The sequence below is a fragment of the Palaemon carinicauda genome, chromosome 45 (genome assembly GCF_036898095.1).
Source record: "Palaemon carinicauda isolate YSFRI2023 chromosome 45, ASM3689809v2, whole genome shotgun sequence".
Taxonomy (NCBI): Eukaryota; Metazoa; Arthropoda; class Malacostraca; order Decapoda; family Palaemonidae; genus Palaemon; species Palaemon carinicauda.
The window spans coordinates 20,177,100-20,189,162 of NC_090769.1; the positions used below are offsets into that span (position 1 = coordinate 20,177,100).

General features: G+C 40.1%; 2 protein-coding genes and 1 long non-coding RNA gene across 4 annotated transcripts in view; 2 read left to right on the forward strand and 1 right to left on the reverse strand.

Annotated features, from left to right (window-relative positions):
• The window catches only part of per (period), a 173,909-nt gene extending 169,927 nt beyond the window's left edge, over positions 1–3,982 (forward strand). Inside the window, exon 26 of the mRNA XM_068367075.1 lies at positions 850–3,982. Within this exon, the coding sequence (XP_068223176.1) occupies positions 850–993 (144 nt within the window). The 3' untranslated portion in view covers positions 994–3,982. The remainder of the gene's footprint in view (positions 1–849) is intronic.
• The window catches only part of LOC137634612 (uncharacterized), a 40,918-nt gene that overhangs the window by 15,807 nt on the left and 13,048 nt on the right, over positions 1–12,063 (reverse strand). The window lies entirely within an intron of this gene.
• Positions 1–12,063, forward strand: part of LOC137634610 (L-proline trans-4-hydroxylase-like) — a 45,813-nt gene that overhangs the window by 6,747 nt on the left and 27,003 nt on the right. The gene's annotated exons all lie outside the window — the stretch shown is intronic.

A 12,063-nucleotide genomic window follows, 5' to 3' on the forward strand; every position in this document is an offset into this window, starting at 1 on the left:
AATATATTACTATTAGAACCTTTTACTGTACACCCAAATGAACGTCAACATTTTTATTGTGAAGCTAGGTTGGATATTAGAAAACTATTTTTCCTGATCCCCCTAGAACTACATCCTTATCAAGTGTAGTGCTGAATGAGAGAGTATGTGCATAAATTGTTACTTTGTTTTGGTTTTTCTGCTGAATGCCATTGGAATCTGGCAACTTCTATATTTTTCTAAAATCTATTATTGAATAGTGCAATAATAGATTTTAGAAAAATCATCTCATAGATTTGTTTTGTGTTGTCACTTTTTATTTCATATAGTTTACACATAATTATTGGAAAAAATAGTGGAACTTGGAAGGCCTCAAGACATTGCTTTTTAGCACATTGTATGTCAATTTGTGGTTAACCTTGCAGTGCCATCTTATATTTCAATTTCATATGATATATGAACCATAACTGGTTAAGGTAATTCTTATATATACAGTGATGGATAAATCTATGAATTTGAGCCATATGGTCTTATGCTGGACTGGATATACAGAAATAAGTTATCAATTCATGAAAAATACTCTTAGTCGACTACTAACATGGTTATTGTAAATATACAACCACCTGTCTCAGTGATCAAAATGAAATGAACAGTTTCCCACTTGGTCCAATTACTGAAAAATACTATCACCTAAAGGTAGTGCACAGAAGCTATTCATACCAAAGATAAGCTAAATGATATTGATAATTTTATGTAAACATTGTTTATGTACAGTAAATATGCGCAACTTTACTGGTGTACAATAAATGTATAACTTTAATTTGATTAGTTTATATTCGGTAAATTGATTAAAACATTATTTCTCTACAGGAAAATGTTCCAAGAAAAAAGAAAAGTTCATCATACTATAGTAGAATTTCTATGCTCCATGAGGAAGATGCCCCGATGCCTCCTCATGACGCATCGAATAATAGAGAACAGCGTCCAGCAGAATCTTCAGGTTATTCATCTTGAGTTTTAAATGTACTGTAAATAGAATTCTGTTGTTGGGTTGGATAATGCCAATGATTTCAGGAATTGCTGCTGATCGGAAATTATTAGAAAATTCAACAAAATTATGGATTTGTAAGGCTTCTATGTTCCAGTAAGCTAATAATTCAATGAAAACATTTAAAAGCTCATTTTGTCACCCAAAAATGTTCATTTTTATATATGAATCACATGTTCATCTTGTTTAGAAGAAGGCATATTGTTTCCTTTTAACATGTCACTGCATTCTACATATTCTTATTTACAACAATAAGGTATAATTTGCTGCATTTTATACATTATGCTAATTTTTCCCTAGGTAATTGGTTTTCATTGAGATGTTATTGCATTTTGTATATTATGCTTATATCAACAATTGCTAACGAAAGACTATACTCTTTTAAATTAAGCTTCCTCACAAAGTCATTTTATGTATAGTATCTTTACAATCAGAAAAGAAAATTGGATAATTATGTACAATTATACAGCATATTTGGAGATATATATTGCCATTTGGCATTTTATGGATATGAAGTATTTTCACAATCGGGCAACATACGCACCTACTCAATTTCTTGTTCTATTGATGAAAATTCCAGCACCCCTCCACTGATGTACAGTATTTTGTCATATCTAAAGCAAAACAAGTACTGTACGTACTTATTTGTAAGCAGCTAAATTAAACAGCATAATAAACCCTACTCCTCTTCAATGATGACACTACTATACATACATTTATAATTATTTGAACTGTTACCGAATCATTTGGTTTGTAAGATTCATAAGAATATACAAGACTACTATTAATTTTGTTTTGTACCATGTATAGGAGTGTGTGATGATGGATTTTGTAACAATTTTTGTTACAATGTAACCACTTCTGAATCAAGAGTTTCATTTTAAGTTGTACTTTTTCACAATCATAGAACTATTTTTTCATTTATCTTGAATCAATTGTTTTGCTGGTCAAATTGCAATATGTTTTAAGGTTTATAAAATGGCAAAATATTAATCTTGATAAATTGTAGATGAACCCATTTCAATTTCCTTGGCTTACGTAGCGTCATACCCTAGTACTGTACTATAAATCTTTAGTAAAAAGATTTGAAGACCGTAGGTTAGAATATATTTCTAACGTATAATATCCAAGAGGTCTGTTGTAAAATCACTCATTTCTAGGTTTTGTGAAAATTTAAAAGCTTCTTTAAAATAGTTTAAAAATCTTTTAACCTGATGATTGTCTCTCGGAAAATAGAGATGCAGCAATTCATGATTCTGTCATTTAATGCTTAAGTGTCACTGCTTCCATTCATTATACCTGATGGAGTCATCTGTTTAATCAGTAGATTTTGTATATAATCCTACCACTATGATATTTTAAGGAAGAATATTTTTTTGAAAAATTGCATGATAATGTGGTGGATCCCGATACTTTCTGTGAAAGTTAAGCAAGATAATTGTATATCGAAATCATGCTTCGAGTATTTTTATTTTGTATGAAATTTTTTTTTTAGTATTGCAAATCACAAGTGATACAGCCTATTTCTGTTCTTACATCTCAAATGTGGTGAATAATACCATTATATTTTGATAATCTTCATTGGATTTTGATAATTTGAATAACGCACTTCAATTCTATGGGTGTGTGTGTCTGGTAATTTTATTTTTTCTATTATTAGTTCTCATATTTCAATTTGAACGATTAAGTGGGATCTTTACTGAATGCTAGGAAAATATGCTTGTGGATTTCATAACTTAAAATTTTATTTTATGGTCATTTTACCCTTTATTCCAATTATAGTTTTGATTTGACTCTTTAGAGTAAGAGCACATACAGAATAAATAATGTGATGACATTCAAGTGATTTTTGAGCCAAAAATACTGTATGCATCTAAGTGGTCAGTGACTCAGCCTATAAGAAATGTTTAAAGTGACCTAAGTAGGGTACAGTATAGTGCTATGGCATATTGCATTGACCTAAAATGTTTATAATTTTACCAAATTCTGTACCTAGAAGGACTACCAAGAATGCTGGCCCATTAAAGTTTTTCTAAGATTTTACTATACAGTAACTAGAAGTATCATGAGTGTGCTATGCAAAGAAAAATAGTCAAACCTTAAAAAAAAAGAAGATATACAAGATGAGACGTGAAATAATTTTCGCATGAAGCCGCAAATAAGAGTGCACTTAGGAAAGTGGTTTTTTAATTCTAAGGTAAAAGTACAAATTTGCATGGCTAAAACAAGGTAGTGAATAATGTACAAATCGTGTAACACTCACTGAATGTTTCAGTTCGAGAGGTGAAAGATAAGTTACAACTTTCACATGAAAGCATTGTGCTTTACAAGTCAGATACAACTGTAATATGTACACAGCAGTGTTGTATATGATTAGATTTTGTATGTAATACACAAGAAATATAAATACTGTATGTTTGGAAAAAAAATATCCTATTTTCTCTGAATATGGAATTATCAATACCTAGGAAAAGATTGATTGATAGATTATGAGGACAATGGACCATTTTGTAATATACTGTAGTTATAGTAGATTTTTCCCTTATTCCATTAAACTACGAATTTTGAACCCAGTAATGTATTAACATTCGTACTTATTTTTGGAAATCACCATTTAGACCAAACTCGGTAATGTAAAGCGTACAGTACTATTCCCTGTAATCCCCTTTTCATTGTAGTGGCTCATTTGACCCGACTGCAGTTAAAATGCAAGTTGGGCTTTCAAAGTAGAAGTGGGATTTCAACTTTCAAAGCATTTTTCTGAATAATAAATACTTTAAATTGCTCTGAAATTTACTTCCTTTGTACAAGTTCGATACTAAACCAAAACATAATTAGAAGCTGCTGCAGGTTGGCAGTGAAAAGTTTTGTAGCTTGAAATTTCTGTTGAAAGGGTTCAATATTCAGTGTAACTACAAATACTGTATAATGAATAAATAATTTTTTTACAAATTGTTCCTTGTATTCCTTTACCTCAAACATCGTCTTTTGTATTACAAGCTCTTGAATATCTAAAGTCATTTAGTAAAGCCTGTTACTGTCTAGATTTGCCTCACACAAAGATGATATTAGAACACCTGTAATTAACTTTTGTGGTTTCAATTTTCTTTTTTTTATTACGCTCATTTCCGGCTTCTACTTGCATAATGGGAAATGCAGTGAGGTAAAGGGAATAAAAATTAAGAATTTTAAAAAGGTATTTTCATTATAAAATAAATTTTTGAACATACTTACCCGGTAGTTATATACATAGCTTACGTCCCTGACGTCACGGCAGAAAATTCAAAACTCGCGCCAATTGCAGATTGAATAGCCAGGTGTACCACCCCTGCGCCCTAGCGAGGTACCTAGGAAACATTCCAGGAACCCTCATATATTCCATGCCTCTAGTCTCTTAGAGGGGAGGAGGGTGGGGATCCAATTATATATAACTACCGGGTAAGTATGTTAAAAAATTTATTTTATAATGAAAATACCATTTTTAAACATAAGACTTACCCAGTAGTCATATATATAGCTGATTAACACCTTTGGTGGAGGGTTAGAGACAGCCGATATAGTTAGAATTCTGGTTAAGAGTTAATCAAAACAAACTTACGGGTTCGTACCTGATAAGGAAGCTGACTTCAATGATCCTCTACCTCATTATGTCTGCTAGCCTTATGAGATCCAGCGATCCTCCCAGGGGGCTGAAGATCTCATAAGGGACTGTCAAACCGGTGTATATACCTCACTGTGACAGAACCTCCTCCAATAACCCGTTCTGGGCGCTCTTCAAGGAACAAAATTGACCACCTGACTAAAATCAATGATTGTGGAAGACCGACAATCTCCACAAACAACCATAAAAACAAATAAAAGTTCCAAGAGAAGAAAAGGTTATTGGGATTATGGAACGTAGTGGTGGATCCTTCACCCACTACTGCACTCGCTGCTACGAATGGACCCGGAGTGTAGCAGTCCTCCTAACGAGTCTGAACACTTTTCAGATAATGTGAAGTGAACACATATTTACTCCTCCAAAAGGTTGTGTCCATTATGCTTTGCAACGATCTATTATGTCTGAATGCTGCTGACGTTGCTACGGCTCTGACTTCGTGAGTCTTAACCTTTAGAAGCCCAAGGTCTGATTCAATACATTGCGCATGAGCTTCTTTAATCAAGAGCCTGATAAAAAATGACAAGGCATTTTTTGATATCTGCAACGTGGGCTTTTTGACTGAGCACCATACAGCTTCTGAATTGCCTCGTAAATCTTTTGTTCTGTCCAGGTAGAACCTCAGAGCTCTTACTGGGCATAGGACTCTTTCCAACTCCTCGCCAACTAGATCCGAAAGATTTGGAATTTCAAAAGCCTTGGGCCAAGGTTGAGAAGGGAGTTCATTTTTGGCGAGAAAGCCTAGCTGTAAGGAACAGACAGCCTTACCATCTCGAAAACCAACGTTTTTGCTAACTCTTTTAACTGTTGCGAGACTAACCAAAAACAGTGTCTTCATAGTAAGGTCCTTCAAGGAAACTGAATTTAAGGGCTCAAATCTGTCACTCATAAGAAACTTTAAAACAATATCCAGATTCCAAGTTGGTGAATCTTGGTGCCGTTGCTTTGTAGTATCAAAGGATTTAAGAAGTTCTCGCAGATCCTTATAGTTTGAAAGGTCCAGCTTTCTGTGCCTGAATACAATCGCTAACATACTCCTGTATTCCTTAATCGTCGAGGAAGAAAAGTTGTGCTCCCTTCGAAGGTGGAGTAGGAAGTCCGCAATTTGAGTTACAGAGGTACTGGATGAAGAGAGTGAGTTGACTCTACACCACTCTCTAAAAACCTCCCACTTGGATTGATAAACCTTGATCGTTGATGTTCTTCTTGCTCTTGCAATGGCTTGAGCTGCCTCCTTCAAAAAACCTCTAGCTCTAGTGAGTTTTTCGATAGTCTAAAGGCAGTTAGCTGAAGACTTTGGAGATTTTGGTGGAATCTTTCCAAGTGAGGTTGTTTGAGTAAATCTACTCTTAATGGAAGGCTTCTTGGAATGTCTACCATCCATTCCAGTACCTCTGTGAACCATTATCTTGAGGGCCAAAAGGGGGCCACTAGGGTCATTCTGGTCCCTTCGGTTGCTACAAACTTTTGTACCACTTTGTAAAGGATCTTGTATGGTGGAAAAGCGTACGTGTCTAGATTGGTTCAATCCAACAGAAACGCATCTATGTGGACTGCTGCTAGATCCGGTACTGGAGAGCAATACGCTTCTAACCTCTTTGTTTTTGATGTTGCGAAGAGGTCTATGCATGGTTGACCCCAAAGTTGCCACAGACTCTTGCATACTTGTTGATGGAGCGTCCACTCTGTGGACAGGATCTGACCTCTTCTGCTGAGGCTGTCTGCCATTACGTTCTTCTCTCCTTGGAAGAACCTTGTCATCAGGACCACATTCCTCTCCTTTGCCCACAGAAGGAGATTCTTCGTAGTTTCGTAAAGAGATATCGATTGAGTTCCCCCTTGTTTGACAATGTAAGCCAACGCCGTCGTGTTGTCGGCATTGACTTGTACCACTTTGTTTAGAACTGACCCTTCGAAACTTTTGAGGACTAACAGGACTGCTAACAATTCATTCTGATTGATATGGAAGCTCTTCTGGGTCTCTGACCACAGCCCCGAAGCTTCCAACTTGTCCAGAGTTGCTCCCCACCCCGAGTCCGAGGCGTCGGAACATAACACAAGGTCTGGGTTCTTTTGAGTTAAGTAGAGACCTTCTTGGAACTTGTCTGGTTCGTCCCACCACCGAAGGCAGTTTTTGAAGGATTCCATAATTGGAATGCTCATTGTCTCTAGGTCCTTCTCCTTGTTCCAATGGTGACTGAGGTGGAATTGGAAAGGCCAAAAGTTCAGTCTTCCTAGGGGAACAAATTGTTCTAAGGAGGAGAGGGTTCCTACTAGACTCATCCACTTCCTTGCTGAACACATGCTTTTCCTTACAAAAGATTGGAGTTTCAAATTGGCTTGCTCCATCCTTAAAGGAGACGGAAAAGCCCGAAAAATCTGACTCCCAAGTAATTCCCAAATAAAGAATCTCTTGTGATGGAATCAAGAGAGACTTTTCCTTGTTGACAAGAAGACCCAGTTCTTTCGTAAGGCTCAAAGTTGTCTGGAGATCCTTCAGGCAGTGATCGTAAGAGTGAGCTCTGAGAAGCCAATCGTCGAGATACAGGGAGGCTCTGATGCCCCTTGACTGGAGGATCTTTGCTACGTTGAGCATGAGTTTCGTAAATATTTGCGGAGCTGTGCTGAGGCCGAAACATAGGGCTCGAAATTGAAAAACTTCCCCCATGAATACGAATCTGAGATAATGCATGAAGCTCGGATGAATTGGGATGTGAAAATAGGCGTCCTGGAGGTCTAATGAAATGAGACCATCCAGTCGCCTTTCCTTACTGCAGCCAGAACTGATTTCGAAGTTTCCATTGAGAACTTTGTCTTCTGGACGAACTTGTTCAATGCACTTACGTCCAGGACTGGACACCATCCCCCCAAGATCTTAGGTACCAAGAACAGGCAGTTGTAAAAGCCTGGAGAACGTATGTCCTGTACTCTTTCTATGGCCCCCTTCTCCAACATTACACACACTTGAATAAATAATGCTTGTCTCTTTGCCTCCTCTCTGTATCTGGGAGAGAGATCCACTGGAGCTAAGACCAAAGGAGGATTCCCTATAAAGGGGATTTTGTAACCCTCCTTCAAGGTCTGTATTGACCATCGGTCTGCTCCTCTCTTCTCCCACGCTTGCCAGAAGTTGAGTAGTCTGGCTCCTACTGCCTGAAGGCGAAAGCAGTCAGACTTTGCTTCGCCCTGATCTGAAGCTTCTCCTCTTATTTCTTCTTGCATCGGGTCTGGAGCTACCCCTGCTGGAAGACCTCCCTTGAAAGGGCTGGGTGAACTTAGGAAAAGTTGTTTCTTCCTTAGGTTTGCGGCTGGAAAAAGGTGGGAGGACCTTTCCGGCTGTCTTAAGAGACCAGGTCTTGAGTGGCCTTTTGTGTTAAGGCAGACGATATTTCTTTTATGAGCTCTTGAGGGAACAGCAAGGGGGAAAGAGGAGCATATAATAACTCTGATTTCTGGAAGGGAGTAACCCCCAGTGACAGAAATGAGCACATCTGGGCCCTTTTCTTGAGAATCCCTGCAGAAAAGTGCTGCCAACTCATTGGAACCATCCCGTAATGCCTTATCCATACAGGACATTAAGTGGACTAAGTTACAGGTATCACCCTCTTTAAAAGCGGCAACTTTTTTACCTAAAGCTCCTAACGTCCAGTCCAGGAAGTTAAAAACTTCGAAGGCTCTAAATATGCCCTTAAGCAGATGATCCAGCTCCAAGGTAGACCAGAAAATCTTGGTCTTCCTCATGGCCGACCGACGAGGAGCGTCTACAAGACTCGAGAAATCTCCCTTGGCAGAGGCAGGTTTCCCCAAGCCGAGAACTTCTCCTGTCTCGTACCAGATACTAGACCTAGATGCTAGTCTATCTAAAGGAAATGCAAAAGCCGCTTTCCCTAGGTCTTTCTTGGACTACATCCAGTCACCCATCAGTCTTAGAGCCCTCTTAGAAGACCATGGCAAAACCATCTTGGTAAACCGAGACTTCTTTGAAGCCTTCCCAAGAGTAAATTCGGACGGTGGAGAACGTGGAGTAACGGGTACAAAAAAGTCAGCAAATTCCTCAGTGAAAACTTTCATAAGTTTTTTCAGATCTACTGAAGGACGAAATGAGATATAGTCTTCATCTTCTGATATCTCCTCAAACTCAACAGGAGAAAGTTGACCCTCAATGTCCTTCTCTGGTAAAGCTCCAACGGGAGCAACAGAGTTGGGAGCCATGTCCTTCACAAGAAGATCCTGACTTTCGACAGCAACAGAAACTGGATCATCCCGTCTGTCGCTAAGCGGATGTGTCGCTTGCCGCTCATCCAAACGCTCGCAATCAACGTGATCGGAAATAACGTGTTCCAGAATATGATCTCTGTTAAAATCAGTGTCATCCTGAAGAGCGTAGGACTCATCATCATAATCAAGACTCACTTCTAAATCACCAGTAACATGAGAAGAAGTAGGTCGCTCAGGATCGCGTTCTAAAAACCGCTTGACGTTGCTTCCTGACTGGCGCTCAGCGCCGCGTAACGCTTGCTGCTCGACGACCTGTTTGGCTGCTTGTCGCTCGGCGACACGTCCTGGAGGACGTTCCATATTGAGTCTTGAAGGGCGGTTGACGTTCTGTGAACTAGGACGTTCAACGACTAGTTTAGCAGGACGTTCGACGTCTTGTTTTGTTGGACGTTCGAGCTCACGTCCTGAAAGTAGTTCACCTTTGCGCTCGAGAGGACGTTTGGCGCCTCGGATTAAAGAGCGATCGACGTTAGGGCTGGCCGAGAACTCAACTTCGTTCTTAGTTGATCGCTCAGGATCACGTCCTAAAGGACGTTCGATGCTATAGCTAGCAGGAAGCTCGGCGCCTCGCATAGAAGGACGTTCGAGATCATGAACCACTGCACGCTTAACGACACGTTCGGAAACACGTCCTACAGGATGTTTCACGTCGCGTTGAGCAGACCACTCACTGTCTCGAGCCTGACAATAACTGTCACATCTGTCTGCTTGACGCTTGTCGCTACGATGGTATGTCTGGCATTTGTGCACAAGAACTAGTTCACTTTCCTTAAGAGGAACAGTGTTACGACCTTTCAAGGGAGAGACGAAAATGAGATCGTAATTCAGAGCCTCTTGACTGATAGGCTTACGCCGCCTGGCGTCCAGAAGAGAGGCTTCCTGAAGTTCAGGATCCAGGGCTGCTACTCTCTTACTGATCAGAGCTTGGTAATTTTTCATGAAAGAAGAAAGCCTTTGTTGCATCTCTTGTAGCATGTTCAAATTAGGATCCATTCGTTGTGATATCGGTGATGACACCACAACGTTCTCCTCACCGCTCATACGGCGTTCAGAACGTCTGGATGGCGAAAACCAGTCTGACGGCTGCGGGGGAGCATGAACCGAGGTCAAGCCTGGTTCTGACAACTGTTTAGCAGGATCCTTGGTAGAGTCTGACGTCCTAGCAGGACGTTTAGTAGAAGAGCTCTCAAATGAAGATAAAAAACTCTCTGGACTATCCCAATGGCTACAGCCAGGCCGCGATGTGCTAGTAGGACGTTGGTTGGGCTTAGCAAAGGTCCTCTTAAGAGGTCTAGAAGTTAGCCGCCAGCCTCTTTTAGGTATTGCGTCATCCGAAGACGACGAAAGCAACTTAACCTCACCTTTCCTATGGTGAGGGCGAACGTCCTGGGAAACGTCCACAGGTACGTTTGAGGGGACGTCTGCTCGTGTTTTAAAGCCTCTCGTCTCCTTTTGCCGTTCGACATTCCTTCTCCCAGGGGTTGGGGAGCTTGGAAGAGGTCTAAGACTCGGAGAACGACAGACGCGAGCAGGCGTGCCCTCCACAGCACTAAATAACTTCACTGCACTTTCACCCTTTAACTGTTTTACATCAGACATAAGCTGCGTTCTGTCCGCTGCAAGCGATTCCACTTTAGCGCCCAGCGCTTGAACCGCAACCAACATGTCCTTAAGTGTAGGCTCATTAGTAGTTACAGTAGTGGGATCAGGATCTACCACTACAGGGGAAGGAATAGGGTCAGTGACACGGGAAGAGGAAAAGTCTTTTGATGAACAAGAAGAACTTCGTCTTAATCTATCCCTTTGCAGTTTACGCCTATAGCGATCAAACTCAATCCATTCATGCTCTGACAAAAGAACGCACTCAACACATCGATCACCCAAATCACAATCTTTACCTCTGCATTTAACACAGAGTGAATGGGGATCAAGAGAAGCTTTGGCCATTCGGGTCTTACACCCACTCAGACACATCCTAAAGGTTATAGGGGGGGTGGCCATTTTGAAAAATTTTAGAGAGAAATCAACAAGCAAAGGTAAAAAATTTCTAAATCCAATCGTATCCAAGAATATCCAATGTCAAACAAGCGGGAGTCAACAACCAAAGTTTCGTACATCACCAAAGTAAATCAGTAAATATCAGCAAACTGACGAGCAGAATATCCACGTGTCGCCGCTAGTGACGGCAGGGAATATATGAGGGTTCCTGGGATGGTTCCTAGGTACCTCGCTAGGGCGCAAGGGTGATACACCTGGGTATCCAATTGGCGATTGGCGCTAGATTTGAATTTTCTGCCATGACGTCAGGGACGTAAGCTATATATATATAACTACCGGGTAAGTCTTATGTTTAAAATTGAAATTTTCTTTTCTTCACTGCTTCTATACTGGTGACCAGGAGCTGCAACACTTGCAAAATACATTTGAGAAATTATCATTCTGGGCATTGCTAACCTCAGTTGGTTCAGTCACATACCGACCATTCACCTTCAACACTGGTGGTGGGTTGGGGGTTAATTTGCCTGCTATTTTTTTTACTTTCCTCCATACAGAAGATGGCGGAGTTCTAATGTTGACTGAGAAAACAAAAGATACCCAAGATTGGCACCTAGCTTCTTTCATGGCACGACGGAACTGTGCACTACTTTTTTTTAATATAAAATTCTTCTCTGTACGGCATCTACACAATCTAGTCAAAGATTTTCTTGTGGCTCTCTGCAAGGCAGTTAATGCTGAAAACCATCAGGGAACTGGTCATCGTTTGAATAACCCTGTGGTTTTGGGAATCGAACTGGTTTCTGCTGTCTGGAGAGTTCTATTCAGTATGTCTATGGCATCATCAACACTTTCAAATTGTTCTGCACTCCCATCAACTTCACTTAGCTCACACAATTTAACCAAGTCCGCCTTGTCAAGATTCCATCGCGGCGATCTTTGTAAAGGGGGACCATTGTTGGTATTTATAATGATTGGTGCATAATCACTAGTTTGCCAATCATCTAATGTCCTCCAATCGAAATCAAGAAGGCAGTTAGAGCTTGCAATTGAAAGGTCAATGCATAACCGAGTACCTGCCTGAACATGAAAGTGCGAGGCCTCT